The sequence below is a fragment of the Protopterus annectens genome, chromosome 2.part0, assembly GCF_019279795.1.
Source record: "Protopterus annectens isolate FY-2018-M chromosome 2.part0, PAN1.0, whole genome shotgun sequence".
NCBI classification, from domain to species: domain Eukaryota; kingdom Metazoa; phylum Chordata; order Ceratodontiformes; family Protopteridae; genus Protopterus; species Protopterus annectens.
The window spans coordinates 321,880,385-321,898,705 of record NC_056728.1 but is presented as its reverse complement, the minus strand read 5'-3'; the positions used below and the strand labels follow the sequence as shown (position 1 = coordinate 321,898,705).

The 18,321-nt window shown below is 37.3% G+C and overlaps 1 protein-coding gene across 1 annotated transcript in view; it reads left to right on the top strand.

Annotated features, from left to right (window-relative positions):
* Positions 1-18,321, top strand: part of FBN2 (fibrillin 2) — a 2,449,070-nt gene that overhangs the window by 1,901,377 nt on the left and 529,372 nt on the right. The window contains exons 35-41 of the mRNA XM_044060803.1: positions 5,395-5,517; positions 9,622-9,744; positions 10,242-10,403; positions 10,796-10,864; positions 14,639-14,764; positions 15,230-15,355; positions 18,120-18,272. Of these exons, the coding sequence (XP_043916738.1) occupies positions 5,395-5,517; positions 9,622-9,744; positions 10,242-10,403; positions 10,796-10,864; positions 14,639-14,764; positions 15,230-15,355; positions 18,120-18,272 (882 nt within the window). The remainder of the gene's footprint in view (positions 1-5,394; positions 5,518-9,621; positions 9,745-10,241; positions 10,404-10,795; positions 10,865-14,638; positions 14,765-15,229; positions 15,356-18,119; positions 18,273-18,321) is intronic.

Sequence of the window (18,321 nt, the reverse complement as noted above, 5' to 3'; positions counted from 1 at the left end):
GTTATTGATAAGTAATCTGGAGATTATAGAGGAGTGTTTGTTATGGAATTTTAAGAGGGTAATGTCAGAAGCTGGGCAAATTCATTAGGGTTTTTGTTAGTAAGGATGTTGGAACAGGACATTTTAGAGAGCTGCTTTTGGAGAGCAGCTATATTTTCTTGGTTCTAGGCCTGAAGAAGGTGAATGGGATTGAAATTTGGATTTAGTGTACCTAATGGAACATATGGGTTAGTGATCACTACAGGTGAGTGGGTAGGATTAGGATGCTAAAGATGTTTTCAGGGATATTAGTAATGAGCATGTCTAATAGTGACTGATTTTGCCAGACTTGTAGTTAGGCCTGATGAGTTTCTTGATCAGTTGTGAGTCCTAAACTGGGTAGGATATCAGTCATGTTAGGGTTAGCTAGATTTATTGTGTTTATGCTAAAGTCATCAAGGATTAACAGTTGTTTGGTTGGATTAAGTGATTGTAATTTTCAGTAAAGGAGTGATTTGAATTTACTGAGAAAACTTGAAAGTGGCATGTATGCTAGTAGTAATTCTAGAATGGAAGAGTTGCTGCTGTTTTAATGATAATCCAGTTGTTTTTTTTTTAAATATCATTTTATTATTAGCAGTACTATTTCTCCAGCCGTAGAACCTGGTCTAGTATTGAAGGGGTAGTTGTAGTTAGGGAAATGGTGGTTTCAGTCAGAAGTGTTTTATTCTATCTGGGGTTCAGTTATTGCTAATACTTCTGAGTTGACACTTTTCAGAAATCCCTCAATTTGCTCTAGTTTGTTGTCTGCATTAATGACTGTTAAAGTTAAGTTTGTGTTGTATGGTGTATGTGAGGTTGTCTGGGCAGCCAGATCTGGCATTGGAGGGCCTGAGTTTGGATGATTTTGCTGCAGAGTAACATGATGTTTATTAATGGGATTATTCTTATTGTGAATGTTAGTGTTTCCAGTGTTTTACAGAGATACAGTTGTGACTTAAATTTGGCCTCTGTTAAAATAGAGGTTGGTATACATTTTGGTTTAAGGTATTGGTTGGACTGTTAGGTGATTATGAAGTGTGTGTATAGACAGGTGACTTTGTTGGACTGAAGTTGTCATATTGTGTTATTCCAGTGGTTCATAAATAAAAGGGAGTGTTGTGGTTGATAAGAAAGTGTTCTGTACATGTGGTGATGTGGAAGGAGTAGGGGGCTTACAAAGAAGTGCACTGTGAGGATATACAATCAGGGTAAGCTCTTGTGGAGAAACATATGTGCAAAAATGCATAGAGAAGCAATCGCTGGATAGAAGCTTGAGAGGAGGTAAGTGATATTTAAAAAAAGCTGTAGTGCTTAAGAGCTAGGAATTACAATCTGGAGGAGTTACTGGTGAGTGGTTCTTTAGGTGAGTATGTAAGAAGTATCTGGACAGGGAGGGATCTGGCATGTTTAAATGTAAGTGTATAGGAGGGTTGGCTGGGTATTTAGGGTAGAAGGGGCAAAGCAGGTCACCTGACTAGCTGCCATGGTGTTTGGGGGCTCAATCAGCTGCACATATGCAGACTTGCTAAACCAATGGGGTGCTCATGGCTCTGTCCTCTGAGCAGTATTTGAACTCCCACATAAGATCAGAATGGGAAGAGGTTATTAACTGAATATTGTTATAAGATGTAATCCCCTGAGTAAGTAGTATGCTGCTGACAGCAAGCTTCTTGCTATATTTACCAACAGTAAAAGCACATAATGTAGCAACTAAGTGCAACACATTTTTTAGAGTGCTATGGCTGGTTAGTCATTGGAAGTGCATATAAGTAAACCAGAAATGGTGGATAAAGCAACACTATGTGGTAAAAAGACTGTCTGCCATGTATTTGCAAATGAAAAAAATAGTTAGGTGGATGCTGCCTCAAGCACACATGAAAGTAAGGTTCTACTTTTTCAACAGCATCTGGGCAGCTCACTGATTTGCAAAACAAAAACTGCAGAATGTACTGAAGTGAAATAGAATGGATGACACTGACAGGTAATTAATTGGAAAGAAATATTGAGAATAATAAGAAATGCAAGGTACATAAAAGGCACTCTACGCCACTAGAACGGTTACCTGCTGTAGCTGAGGCTTCCAAGATCTGTAGGGTGACTGTATCCCACTTTAGAAGTAAGCACCTACAGCTATGTTATGTATCATTTCTTTTGTTAAGTCTATAATAGGTATTTTTACTTATTTTATATTTGTTAACCACATATGTGTTCCAGTACTGTTAACCAAATATTTTACAGTCGACACATTTTGCAATCATTGCATGCTATGTCTTCTGTTAATCTTTATGTTGGAGAAGAGATAGGAATATAATACAGCGGAGCTGTAAGCAAGGCTGATATACAACGCTGTTTTTGATGGGCTTGTTATGGAATACTAATTCAATTAGGATTTTTAACATACTATGAGTTTTCACAACTTGTTAACTTGTTCAAGATATATTTTGATAAGTGAAGTTCATGCGTGTTTGTAACTTAGTAAGTACATCAGACTAACTCATTTAGAACACTTCAGGAAGAAAAAGAAGGCATTTTAAGTATAAAATGATGTCTTTATTTTGACATTCATGTGATATATAGCCTTGTGGAAATAAAAATAGCCTCATCTGCTTTCTAGAGAGCTGCAAGGAACTTTTTAAACAGAAATGAAATATCACTTACTATTCCCCAACTTTCAACAGTTAAAAAAGTGTTAGTAATTTGAAAATTTGGAGAGACAGTTACAGGAACAACAGTGGACCCCTAATTATTCACCACTGCCTGTCTATTACTTTTTCCTATACCACTATTATTTGTTTATATGTCTGAAGAATCAATATTTTACTCATGCTGGTATTTGATTCACAAGCCTCTTTCTACTGCACAGCTTTATTTATTTATTTTTTATTTTTTTTTTATTTATTTATCATAATGACTATTATATGAATAATCTGCCTATGTTATTTTGCCTGCTAATATGATCAAAGTCCTGCATGCGTATGATACATGAAATTCCTGGAAAAGTCATAAATAGAACTCATTTTTCTACAGTAACTTACTATTCTTGACAGCTAACGCTATTGCCAGCTTGGTGGTTCATAGTTCATAGATTAGTACTAAGCTAACTGCCCTTGCGTGCCATTTTAAGCCTAGCCAACTATTCCTTGTGGGACTCAAACCCTGCACTTTGTGTTTACAAGGCAAACACCTTAACCATTAGGCCACCCTCCCAACCCTCTTACTGATAAGAGCTCTGCCTCACATCTCCAGGCACTAGAGTTCAGTTCTGACCAGCCAGGAATGACCTCTAGTCAGTGACTGTGTAAGTCTTACATGTTCTTCTTGGGTCTGGTTGGGTTTTGTCTAGGTACGTTGCTTTCCTCATACCTCCCAGAAATACCCTGGTTGATTTGTTACACAAAATTCTCCATATAAATGTTGTAGTTACTCTTGTTCTTCTTAAACTGGTCACGGTTGAAGAAGATTCAAAAAGTACCAGTTACCAAATAAATAAATTTAAAAATATATATAATAGAAGTTTAACACTGTTATTAATTTTCTGTGTTACCTGCCTAGTGATTCGGAATGCTTGATTTATAAGAGAATGTTGATTATTAAGGCTGTGTACAAGAAAAGTTATACTATACTAAAACTATTTTATGTCAAGAAGGATCCCAACAAAGTGATATATAAATTATACTGCAAAATTAAATGCTTTAAGAGACAAGGAAAGTGCTGCAGAAAACAAATTAAAGTTGACGTTACATCAAAATTACAGAAAATGTGATCTGATTGCACCCTTCAGAAGCACATGTGATATCTTCAAGCTGTAGGTAGTAAAAGGGGATAACTAGAACATTTAAAGGAGATATGGTTTCAACATTTAAAGGAGATATGATTCCATTCTGTGAGATAAATACATGTAACTTAACAAGACTGCATGAATTTTAAAGCAAACTTTAGCAAAACAATGTTCTTCTGATTTTGGAGAAGATTGTAAAAAGCATACAGTATAACTGATTTTGGAGAGGAAAGTCCCTCTGATTTCTAAATGCACATTTGTGGGTTGTTTCAAGTACGTTACAATCTGCAAAGAAAGAAAGAAATCCCCAAATATAAAATCTGTGGCTTCTGAGACAATTAATTTAGAATTCTGTAGCAGGAGGTGCATTAGATAAAAACTGTAGTGAAGTAGAAAATCTGCAAAAGCCAAAAACTGTGTCTGACCTATAATGTAACGATGGTATAACTTTAATACCTTTGCATCTTTTCTCCTCATATATAACTTACTATTACATTATAAGAAAATGGGTGTTAGCTATTTTCAAAGATTGGCTAGGGCATTCTATTACATATTTTCTGCATAGTATGTGTGCATTCACCCTTTGTTTGTCCATTTGTACGATCTGTAGGAATTAATTATTTTTGCTTTGAATGACCAGACTGGGAAATAATGTTAGACCATAATGAACTCAACATGCTTATAGCCCTTGATAACATAACAGCTGAAAACTACAGGTGAAAAAGTTACCAGTACCTTAGATGCTCATGGAAAGCAAATTTATGCTTATAGAATTTTACTTTATGCACTAATACATTATTCTTTCTGGTGACAGTTGGTTTAGTCTGATAATATTATAATTCTGTAATTTATAATCCTATACAAAAAAATGGAATATGTAGCAATGGTTTGAAATAAATAAGTCAGTGCAACCAGATGTATAATTTTACCAATGTATTATATAATGATTTCCTTTTTGACAGCGGCAGAATTTCCATATTGCAATAAAAGTTCAGCTCTGCCATTACCAGCTTACTCAAAGCGCAGGGCTAGCTAGTTCAGCAGTACATTCTAATAAGTATTGTAAAGAACCATACATAAACAGTAATCTGATAAACTGTATTTCAGCCATATACCATCCACTTGCATGTATGGTACCTTGAAATAAACTATTTAACCAAGATAATGAATGCTCTTGAGACGAGACATATACATCATAAGGTATTTGTGAGGTTATCAACCACAGGAAATGAAAAATAAAACTGAGTTAATTCCTGAATATGAGCTTTTTTAAATGTTTCCCTGAAATCCTGAGGGAAAGGTGGGTGGCTGAAAAAGGATTCAGATTTAATGAATTTTAGTCTGCTAACACAAACTGTGTAGTTCGTTTATATCTCACATAACGTTATACCATCCACTTTTATTATTCTCGGAGCAGCAGCTGATCTTTTGATGATCAGTCGCAAAAATAATGTTTGGCTCATGTTGTAGTACCCCCTGTTTTGCAGTATCTAGGGATCAAATTGCAACATGATGTTTTGCTAGGATGTCTTTGGATAGTGATACTGAAATAGTCAAATTTATTTTGATAGTTATTCATTCTTTTGTTTTTACAGATATTGATGAGTGCTCATTCCAACATATCTGTGTATTTGGAACCTGTAAGAACATGCCTGGAATGTTCCAGTGCACATGTCATGAAGGGTATGAATTGGACAGAACAGGCGGAAATTGTACAGGTATGTATATGCACATGGCCATCAAGGTCAGGACTTTAAATGTCTTTAAATTGCATTAACTAGTAAGGAGTGATATATGGATAAGCATAAAGGATGTACATGATCATGTTATTATGAAATGTTTCTTAGTTCTAATACTTTTAAATAATTCATTCCAAAAGGCCAACAACCTTGCCAAAAGCCTTCTGAAGTTTGCTTTTATTTTTTGATTTTTTTTTTTCTTGCACACTTTCCTAATGAATACCACTTAGAGAGAATCCTAATTTGTCATCCGTGGTGGTCCAGTGGATTTTGAGATATTTCAAATATACAGATCAAGGGTGCAATCCCCAGGCATGAGTATCTAGCAAGATATCTGTCCTTCGGGCCTACAGATTGACTCTGCACCCTGTCACAAGAGGAATAGTCTACAAGTGACAGTGTAGTACTCAAGACACAAAAATGAAAGACACAGTTACAGAAGCTAGCCTCTTCCTTTGATCAGTCACTTCAGACTCTCATTTCAAGAATTAATTTCTCCATGTTCTGTCCAATGCTAAAAATTCAGTTATAGTAGCATTATAACATCATTAGCAGTTTGATATTGTGTTCTGAGAAATTATCCTTGTTACCATAAAACTCTGCAGCTGGAAACATGACCATGTCAGCCCTGTATACTGTCATGAACTGCCCCCCCCCCCTTACACACAGACAAGGAGAAAATCCTTTGTTGGTAGTCATACCATATTGTCTCCTGTATCCTGTCATCAACGAACACCTGCTCCCACCTGAAAAGGAGTGAACATAGTGTATGTGTTCATACCATGGAGTGATCTGTATGCTGTCATGAACTGTTCACTGCTCCCACCCACTGAGAATCAGACATCTTATTTGCATTCATACAGAGGTGTGCCATCTATAGTATGATAACTGCCATCTTCCCAATAAGTTAAGGAATGAACAACTATTTGTGGTCATACCTTGGAGTGCTTTGTATGCTGTCAAGAGCTGTCCTCTGCCCCCCCCCCATCTGAGGTATGAGCCCCTTGTCTGTATTCATACCATAGTGTGCTCTGTAAGCTGTCATGAACTGTCCTGTAACACATCTACTGAGAAAAGAACACCTTGTTTATATTTGTACTGTGGTGTGCTTTGTATGTTGTCATGAAATGTCATGTACTCCTACCAGCTAAGGACTTAACATATTGTTTATATTCATATTTTGGTGTGCTATGTGCAGTCATGAATTGTCCTGGACCCCCAGAAAAAGAGGAGTGAACAACTTGTCTGTGTTCATAACATGATGTGCTCTGTATGCTGTTATGAATAATCTTGTACACCCCAACAACTGAGGAGTGAACACATTTATATTCATACTTTGGTTTGCCCTGTATGCTGTCATGAATTGCTGTGTACCCCCAACTATTGATGAGTGAACACCTTGTTTATATTCATACTGTGGTGCGCTCTGTATATTGCTGTTACAGCATCCTAATGTCCCTCACAGATGAGCGTCACAGTACTTGCTGCTACTCTGCAGCTCATGAGGGTATATGGCTGCCAATGACTCACGCTTACAAACTGATACTACATATTACTTTTCTTTGCTTTAATTTCTTCACAACACCTTACGTACTATTACTTCTTTACTTTATATGTGATGAATGACCTTCACCTTTCCAAAGCCTACACATCTGAATCCCAGCTGCCCAAACAAGGCAGTTGCTTTTACCTCCAGAATGGATGACTAGGAAGATGGAATGTATAATAGACTGCAAGGAGGAAAGGACAGTCCATTGGGTATATGTGACTAAAACCCCTTTTTCCTGCACAAGGTACAGTTATGACATGTTCTTTGAGATGAGATTTGTTGAGCCTGCCCTGCCTTTCTCATATTTGACAAAATGGACTTAAAAACTAGTTCTGTATGCATAATGTACATCTTATAATTTTTCGTAACAGAATTTTAAAAGCATTATGGCAGACAGGTCTATAATAAAAATGTGAGCATACAATAACAATGAGCAAATGTGAACAAATCATAGTGGGCTTTGTGTTGCCACCTACAGGAAAGTCCTGAGGTATTTCCCCTTTAATCTCACTACATATTTTAGTAAATTGCTTGGATTAGCCCCTTATTATACATTAGCTATATTTTCTACAAAGAAAATATCAGTGTGTGTGTGTGTGTGTGTGTGTGTGTGTGTGTGTGTGTGTGTGTGTGTGTGTGTGTGTGTGTGTGTGTGTAATTGTTCTATTTCTACTTCTGAATTATTGCCACAATAAAAGATGTGCATAGTACAATTTTATAAGTATATAAAATAGTACCTTAAAGTTTATTGTCACTTCTGTGTGGGCAAGAATTTATTTTGATGTTTTAATAAACTGTCTTCAAGAATGATTTGAGGGGGTAGTAATTGTGAAGTGCAAGGGCATCCTAGAACAACCACAGGAGTCACCACATCCACTCAGCAAACAAAATGTAAGATTCAGGTAGCTCAGCTTATATGAATGGGCAGCATGGAGGTAAAGTAGACTGATCAGACAAATACAAACATACTCTAAAAGAAAGCAACCCAAGAACACTTTCCCGCCTATCTGTTAGTCTGTGACTTTATCCCTGAGCTTTTTTACTTGAAAAATGTAAAAATATTTCGAAGCCTATCAACTTCATTTTTGAAGAAGCATAACATAGCAGTACATATTTGATGATAAAAATCATTGGTTGAATTTCAAAACATTGAATACAAATGGTGAAAATGTCACTTAGTGGAATCTCAGTTAACATAAATGTTGTACAATCAAAATTTATGAATAAACAGACATATTCCCCAGCATAAAATGTCACAAAGAGTTTTTGACCGGGCTGGCAAGCCCAGCTAAACCCCCCAGTCTCTTCTCATTCATGACAATGGAGCTCAGAAAGTTTGCAATGTGACATCCAATGGGTGGAGCCTAAGCATTTTGACATTATTTCCTCACATTTCAAACAAATGTTCATATTTCTGGAACTATAGGGGTTATGAAATAAGTATGAACCTAAATGCTTCAGCACAAACTATTTTTATAGTGATAGTAGTCTTTAGGTTGTAGGTCTTAAACCAAATTTTTTAAGTCACAGTAAACTGTTACATTTGTAATATCTTGTAAATAACTTATAATATCTCAGCAACCATTCAAGCTAAATACATACTGTCAGCAGCATTTTATTCATCTACCTGAGAGCTATTATATGAGGCTAGGGAGTTCTGTCTGTGTTACTTGGTTATTGAGATATTTAGAAAAATGTGAAAATTATATCTATATAAATTAATATCATAAAAACAACAGTTAATATCTATTTCCCTGCACTGGACAGAGGTCAAATACTGATGCAGTTGAGTTTGCCATTATGTAAACTTTAAGATGATATATTTTAAAACCTTGTACATAGTATGGTTTTGGAATTATTGATGCTGATATGAACAAGTAATAGTTGATGCCTAGAGGCGTCAGTAGGAGGTAACTGCAGATGCACTTGGAGGCGTCACTCGGATGTAATGAGTTACACTAGCTCCACAGTTGTACAACTCTGAAAAAAAAACATGCACAGTGAATAACTGCCAGTGCACAAATTGAAAGCACACCAGTAGTAATTGTCTGTACACTATAAGTAACCCCAACTGCCATGTTAAAAAATGGCTGTGCTTGTTTATTGCAGAGCTATGTGTAATTGTGCCCCATTCAATTAAATGATACTGCATGGAAACAAACTTTCTACTAAATAAGGTTTCATCCATTCAGAGACATTGTTTAGAATTCTAATAGTGTTTAATATTCTGCAGTTTGCATGGTGCCCACATTAAGATGTGGTACACATCACGTGTTTAGTTGTGTAACACAGAAGCTGCATGCTTCAGTGACATTCCTTCTATGCTATATAACATTTTTTATACCAGCTGCATCTTGTACCATGCCAAACTGTCCAGTAAAGGACTCTGTCAGTCTGAGCTTGGAACTTTGAAAAATAAACTGTTAGTTACAACACATATATGTTATATTGCTTTGATCTTGGATATGACACTTTTTTAAGTATTATGACTTTAGGTGCATTTATAAACTCATGAACCAAACATCTTGTTTCAGATATTGATGAATGTGCTGATCCAGTCAACTGTATGAATGGTCTCTGTGTGAACACACCCGGTGCATACCAATGCAACTGTCTTCCTGACTTCCAGCTGAACCCAACTGGAGTTGGCTGTGTTGGTGAGTTTTCTTCTTCTGCTCTGGCTCCTACAGAACATTTTCCCAATTAGCAATCCCTTTGTTTGTGGTGACATGTAGCAGACACACTCTATAACTGTATCGCTCATTAAAATGTATTGTTTTTTTTTTTGCTGCTGTACAGCTGTCTAGTAATTAGTGGTATAGAAAAAGAAATCTGTGTTCATAAGCCAAAGTCATTCAGGAATCTCTGATTTCATCTGATAGCAGGAGTTTGCAGACATAATAATGTGCACCCTTGAGAAACACATATTAATATGCTGTTTGATGGAATGTAATCTGATGACAGCCTTATTATGATGTGAGCATGGGAAAGGCAATTTTGCGAAAGCTTTGGTGATCTTTAACTGCCAAGGAATTCTTTATAATTCAAACATGCCCATATCTACCATGTACTGTCGGTGTGCTTAATGGGAGTGGGAAATAAATGAAAATAAGTTTACTCTCTTATGACTGTGCCTTTGATACTTGCTTTACAGATACACGAAGCAGTAGTTGCTACGTGGAACATGGTCTTCGCGGGGATGGCAGCCTGTCTTGCAGTGTAGAGATCGGTGTGGGTGTAACCCGGTCTTCGTGCTGTTGCACACAAGGAAAAGCTTGGGGTAACCCCTGTGAGCTGTGCCCAACAATAAACTCGAGTAAGGATGCCAAAATTTATAATATAGAACATGGTGGCAACCAACAGGCGAGGAGAATATTAATATACTACTATGCAATTTTTAGCTATGAGAAATCTTCTTTAATTCTATACCTACTTTTGATAAACCAGCAGTATTTAATGTATAGTTTTGCTTACTGTATTATACATAGTCAAATGCAATGTAATGATACAGCCAGAATTTACTGTAATTGGTCAACATTTTCATGCAAAAATATCACCCATGAACTTAATCCCTGATTTTGAGAATGTGGCAATTTTTTCCAGTGTGAAAAATAATTTGACTGATGACAAATGCTGTTTTTTCACTTGAAAGTGCTATGTATGTGTTACTGAAGGTGTCCTCAATATTTTCTTTTTCCTACATGCCAGGTGAATACAACACACTGTGCCCAGGAGGAGAAGGATTCCAACCAAATCCCTTTACGGTTCTCCTGGAAGGTGGGTACTGCGGAAGAAAGGTCATGAATGCCATGCTAACATTACTGCAATGTTTCAAGGAAATAAATGTTTATAAGGAGAAAAGTTATGTATATGTGCCTAATACTAGAATAAAAATATTATATGTACTGGCTAAAAGGCTAGAGACAGGACAACTAATTGTGATATTGAAGCCTGGGGTTGCTAGAAGACCAGCTTGGGGGAGCTTATCTGAAAAATAACTACCTTCCTGTCTAAGATGCAGATACAGAGGAATAAACTTCAAACTAATAATGACACAAGTCTAGGTGTTCTCATAACACATTCTTGTGTGTGTGTTCCAAACCCATAGTGCAGGGGGATAAAGCCCTGACTGCAACTTAGACACCCTCGTCTAATTAACAAGAGGAGCCAGGCTGGGGAGATGAGACTGACTGCATGACGTTGGCTTGCACGTATGGGGGGTGGGGAAGGAAATGGCTGATTCTCACTTCTTGGCTGGCACTTAGGGGGACCACTGGCTGCTGCACTCATGAGTAGAAGGCTGTCAAGTACATCCTACATAAGGTTTGCACTGTTGCCTAGCAGGCAGCAACATGTATAGCTCCAGGAAGCCACTGTGGGGTCACTACTTCGGGAAGGGTAGGCCACTTTTCCAGTACCTGTGGCTGAGGCATTCTCTAACACCTGACTGTCATAGTTTTATACTTCAGTATTTTTTTGTATTGTTTCCTACTGTATAACTCAGGGCACTGAGTACTTAACTATGAGTAGTAATAGTCCAGCAGCGTATATCCTATCTCCATATAACTAAGAGATGTGACTTTGGACCTGGCATCCTTCACAATAGCAGACAGTTCATGGTGGAAGAGGATACACTAAGAAGAGCTAAACATGAATGTCATCGCTGTTCATTTCTCATTACAGCACAGGCATCTGTATCTATAAACCACTTAAAAAAAAAAACAAATATTTATGGAGTTAATTAATGCTAGGAAAGGAATACTGGAACATGATAAGTACTACTTACGCCAATGTAATGCAGCTTCTTCAGCTCATTCTATGGGGAGATTACTTATCTTCTGTATATGCAACTGGACTATACTGGAGAGTGGTACTGCACACCGCACCAGCAACGTACATTTATAGGTGCCTTTTTTTAGCTAGATTTGTTTACTAGAATTAACACCTCAGATCTTCACTAGGGCTTAATGATGAAATGAAACATACTGGCTCTCTGCTTAAGGTTTTTGCATTACATTTCAGGGTCAGGAGTGCAATCATGGCCTCCACTTACTGTCTAGATTAATTCCATATGTTCTTCCTATGTCTCTGTCAGCTTTCTCTGGGTACTCCAGCTTCATCCCTTTTCTCAAGCCAGTAGCAAAGTTAACTAAAATAGTTTCAGATTATTTTTCACCCCTGTGGAAGGAGAGCTGTTTCCCTTATTTTAAATAGTATAGCATTATGATGTTTATGAACTCTGAAAAATACTAGAAACAAATTAATCCTTTGTTACAAATGAAGAAAGGATCTTGGTGTTACAGAAAAAGAAAACTTCCCAAACTATAATGTTTTTAAACATAGATGCTTATTGCAAACACAGTAACGCTACCTTTAATACTTTATTTTAGTCACTGCAGTGATCATTATGTGCAAATGTAATCAGTTACATTAAAAGAAGACTGAAACAGTGTTACTGTGACTCACAGACTCTCGCTGTTTATTTTATTAAATGAAAAAAATGAAGTCTAAAAGAATACTTGGGAAGGCCATGTGCATTTTAGGTGTTCGATAACCTGAATGGCGTCAGAGATAACACAAGTCTGCCAGACTACAGTAGTACCGTTAAAGACCACATATTTGTACTTGGCTATTGATTGATAATAACAGTCATTCAAACAAAAATGAAATCATTCACTGTATGGACTTGTGTTTTTCATACTCTGCGTGAATACTGTGAATCCCAGAGGCCTGGACTAACAAAAACCTTTTTATGCTCATGTTTAGAAATACCTTAGTTTATACTTTGCTGTGTTCCCCTCACTTAACAGCAGCAGATGTCTTTTTAGTGCAATGAACCAAATCTCGGGGTCTCCCCTTGGCTCAACAGCTGCTGTCTTCTTCAGTACAAGTGTATGTGTGAGAGGGCATCAGAACTTCCTAACTTTTAGAAACATGCGCTTGTTATTTTGTTGGGTTTTTTTTGTCCTGGATTAAAACTGTGTCATTCATCTTACTAAAGCAGGTTACATAGTCTTATGGTTTCTCCTTAGCTAGCTGAATTCTTTACTGTTTGCAGTGGTTGTGGGGTGGAGTAGCACCCCTTAAATTTTAGAAAGTCCTTTGCAATTGTTTTATTTTGCTGCTTTCTCCTCAGCTGATACAGAGGCAGGCATTCCATCAGCCCACGAGAGGTATTCATGAGATTACCCTTAGGTGATAGGATACTGTACTACTTGCAGTGGTTGATTCCCCTTAGGTGATAGGATACTGTACTACTTGTAGTGGTTGATTCCCCTTAGGTGATAGGATACTGTACTGCTTGCAGTGGTTGATTCCCCTTAGGTGATAGGATACTGTACTACTTGTAGTGGTTGATTCCCCTTAGGTGATAGGATACTGTACTGCTTGCAGTGGTTGATTCCCCTTAGGTGATAGGATGCTGTACTGCTTGCAGTGGTTGATTCCCCTTAGGTGATAGGATACTGTACTGCTTGCAGTGGTTGATTCCCCTTAGGTGATAGGATGCTGTACTGCTTGAAGTGGTTGATTCCCCTTAGGTGATAGGATACTGTACTGCTTGCAGTGGCTGATTCCCCTTAGGTGATAGGATACTGTACTACTTGTAGTGGTTGATTCCCCTTAGGTGATAGGATACTGTACTGCTTGCAATGGTTGATTCCCCTTAGGTGATAGGATACTGTACTGCTTGCAGTGGTTGATTCCCCTTAGGTGATAGGATGCTGTACTGCTTGCAGTGGTTGATTTCCCTTAGGTGATAGGATACTGTACTGCTTGCAGTGGTTGATTCCCCTTAGGTGATAGGATACTGTACTGCTTGCAGTGGTTGATTCCCCTTAGGTGATAGGATACTGAACTGCTTGCAGTGGTTGATTCCCCTTAGGTGATAGGATGCTGTACTGCTTGCAGTGGTTGATTCCCCTTAGGTGATAGGATACTGTACTTCTTGCAGTGGCTGATTCCCCTTAGGTGATAGGATACTGTACTGCTTGCAGTGGTTGATTCCCCTTAGGTGATAGGATACTGTACTGCTTGTAGTAGTTGTTAGAAAACAGTACTTCCTAACATTTAGAAAACATTCACTTTTTCTTTATTTTGCTGTTTTCTCCTCAATTAGCACAGTGACAGGCATCCTAAAAGTGCTGAAGAGAAACTCATTGTGTTTCTGTCTGGTTGATTGGTTTCCTTACAGTTTGTAATGGCTAGGAGCGAGAACAACACTCCCTAATCTCTGAATCAGGTAAGTAGCAGTGGGGAGTTGTGTCAATAGATAGATGTTACAGACACACTAAGCACAAACTTATAGTGAGGAGAAGCCGAGTGTGATTTAATACATGTGGGGTGAATATAACCTTCAAAGTCGCATCTGCCCTTCTAGTATTTAACCATGTACACAAACTACTTGCATGGAATTGAATGGATAAAGACAATGATGATGGTGTCTTTCTTTATAGCTGGCGTGTAAGACTGGTAAAATGCTAATGTTGTCTGACATGAGTGGCATTCTTGTGGATACTGACTGACTCACTACACTTTTTTATGTTCTTTTAGACATTGATGAATGCCAGGAATTTACAGGTCTGTGCCAAGGAGGAAACTGCATTAACACATTTGGCAGCTTTGTTTGTGAATGTCCATTAGGTTACAGTCTCCGTACCCAAACTAAAATCTGTGAAGGTAAAATGGTCATCTTGTTTTTCCATTACAATACAGTTACTTAGACTTTTAACAAGTCAAAAGAAAAGACATAAAATCTCTTGGTTATGGCTGAAAAAGATCTTTTGGATCAGTGCACTTAACCAATTAGCAAAAATAAATGAATAGTGCAATAACATTTTTAATTACAAATTGTGAAGGCTCAACATTAAAACAATGTGATTCAGTTATGTGGGCTATTTCTTTCTTTTTTCTGTTGAGTTAAATTGTATAAAAAGTCATATGCATTTTACTGAGGGTGATTTTTTAAGAGTAGCCACTTTTGGCATGATTGATGACTTTGTTGTTGAAAGATCACTTTTGCATGATGCAGATTACTCACTCTTCTTCTATGTAGTTAAATTACATTTTTCTTCATGAAATGTTATTTTACTAATCTATATTGTCATGCGTAACATAACTCAGCAGTATTCACATTGCTTACAGATATTGATGAATGCATTCAATATCCTGGTGTCTGTGGACCTGGAACCTGTTATAACACCCTGGGGAATTATACCTGTATCTGTCCACCTGACTATGTGCAGGCCAATGGTGGCAACACCTGTATTGGTAAGTCATGATGAACATGATTTGTATCCCAGTATATAATGTAATGGGTCAAACAAAGCATTTTGATTTGAAAGTTGTAAGAATGTTTTTGAATGAAACAGTTTATCAAACACAATAGTTGTCTGACCACCTGATCTTAAACATCTACCAAGTTTTATAGGACTATACATGTAGTTTAAGGTCTAAAATTAATCTAGGAGCATAATTTCGGATTTAGAGAAAGTCATAATTGACAAGAATGAATTCCATACTCATTGAGTAGAGTGGATTTCTCTGAGATTTTATCATTACTGGATATGTGTTTATCATTGCAGCAGTAATCTATGAAGCTTTAGAATGTGGAATCTTTAAGAATAAATGTAGGCTGGGATTCAGAGAGGGGTACCACAGAAAGGTGTACACTAACACAGAAGGTTTTACACTGGCAGTAGCCATTTTAGATTCATAGAGAGGACCACTGAGGTATTTCTACACAGTCAGCAGAATCACCATGGTGGGTCATCTCCACAGCCATGCTAAATGCTAATGAGGCATTATAGGGCAACACTCTATGCTAATTAGCCATGTGATCCCCCCCAGAAATGTCTGTGTTTAGGGATTTACTTAGCCAAGTGATTCAGAGAATTGATCAACTGTATGAATTAGCATGGCTGGCTGTATTTAGAAACATGGCCAAAATGTTACATTCTCCCATCCCCTTCAAAACGAGAGACCACATAAAAGGTAATCTCAGGTGGGTGTCTGTGGGGAGGTAGTGGTGGGGGATATATGAGTGTACATATGTGTGTGGTAGTGTGTGCATGTCTGCAAGGGTATGCATTGTTTTGGGTGAGTGTGTTTGTAAGTGTGTGTGTGTGTGTGTGTGTGTGTGTGTGTGTGTGTGTGTGTGTGTGTGTGTGTGTGTGTGTGTGTGTGTGTGTGTGTTTGTGTAAATGCAGCTGCCTGGGTGTTTGCAGCTGGGGGGGGGGGTGAATTGGAGGATTTTTGGAGTAAGTCACTTAATAGAACAACATGTTTTGCAGCACAAAACATTTTCTTTAGAACAGGAAGTATACAACTTTAATGTCTGACATTTCTAACTGTAATTGCCCATAATTTATGAAGATAGGGCAAATATAACAGGCAAAACCAGGCATGTTCTATAAAATCAGGGACAGTTGAGAAATATGGGTGTTTATCCATACATGTGTAATTACCACAGGAAAAGACTGATCAGTACTAGGGGTAAACCACACAATTTAGAGGCATGCAAATTAGCCTATAACAAGGTATTTCCTCATCACCGCTAAATATGTCTCTAAATTGCATTTCCTTTGATTGTGGATACTGCTCCTATTGACCCCAGCAGTTTCCTCAAGCAAAGTAAACATTTTCAGAATACTAGTTTTAATTTCCCTGACAACCATTGTGTGGATTTGCTTTCAACCTAAGAGGGTGGATTATGGATATATAAAATGTCATCCCTACCCCCAAGTATGAAGTATTCTTAAAATCAATGTGAGAACTTAAGAAAGCATATTATATGCATATTTTAGTGCTTTTTTATTTTTGTTTCTTCTCCTTATCCTGTTCCATTTTTTACTCTTTTAATTTATTTTAGCAGAAGGAGTAGTGCAATCAGGAAAACTGGATATATGTTGTTGCTGTCTTTGTATGGTACATCTCCCAAAGATGATCCCAACGTGAGCACTTAACACTTGTTTGTGTTAAAATAAATATGTTAAGCCACCTGATAAAATTAATGATTTGTGCTATTTTAATAAAGAAAACTCTTATACATGGCTTGTGCGATATATATTTATGAAATAAAAACTTAATAAACTCAAAAAAATTCAGAATAATCTAAAAAGTCTGTTATAGTTTTTACGGGGTCAAGTTGTTAGCCTGGCACACAACCCTCCTCCCATGGAGATACATGGGGTCGGGCACACCACACTCACACACACACACACACATGCACTCATACCTATGGCCAGTTTAGAGTGTCCACTCCACCTACTGAGCATTTCTCTTTTAAGCTGATAATTTTAATTTAGCAACAATTCAGAGTTATACTGACCACTTTAAAGAAATATAAGCAGAACATTTTATTTGGGCATTCTTTTTAACTGAAATTGCATTCATTTATTTTCCTGCAAGTACTGAACGTCTGCTGCAGACAAACAGGTCCTTCAGAATCTAGATTTATGTTAAAGAAGAAATATAAAGCGACTTCCTTCCTGTTTAAGTCTGGAAATTTATTAAACTTCCAATCCAGTGAAAATTTCATGCAAGTTTTTTGATGCTTGGAATCCGCATCCCCCCCAACACACACACACACACACACACACACACACACACACACACACACACAAAACGCAGACACACAAAGGGGATTGTGTTTTTCTGCCCCCACCATGAATACATTTTATCCAGGATATCTGCATCTAGTGGATGAGGAGCTATCCCCTTTCAATTGCCCTTTTTTTCTGCTTGGACATTCAGCTCCCTGCTAAAACAACAAGTTGCACATTATGAATTTACAAAATAATGCAAAACACTTTTGAATAAATATTCTGAATCTGAAGACCCTATTTAATTTGCAGATTTGCTTATGTTGACTCCTTCAGATTATCTGAACTTGAATAGTAAAATGCATAACTTGTATGCAGCATTGGTGCACAAAGGGACAGTAGCTCTTAACCATTTTGTTTAATGATTATAGTTAAAATAAAAACTTGACTGCACACTTACAGACGTGTATTTGATATAATTTGTTTCTTAGACATGAGAAAAGGAACCTGCTTCAGAAACTTCAATGGAACAATCTGTGAAAATGAACTGCCCTACAACTTAACCAAGAGAATGTGTTGTTGTGCTTCCAGTGTTGGAAAAGCCTGGAACAAGCCATGTGAACCATGTCCAGTACCAGCAACAGGTATAGTTAAATGTGTTCTCCTTATCATTAGGTTTGCATGTGTTTATAG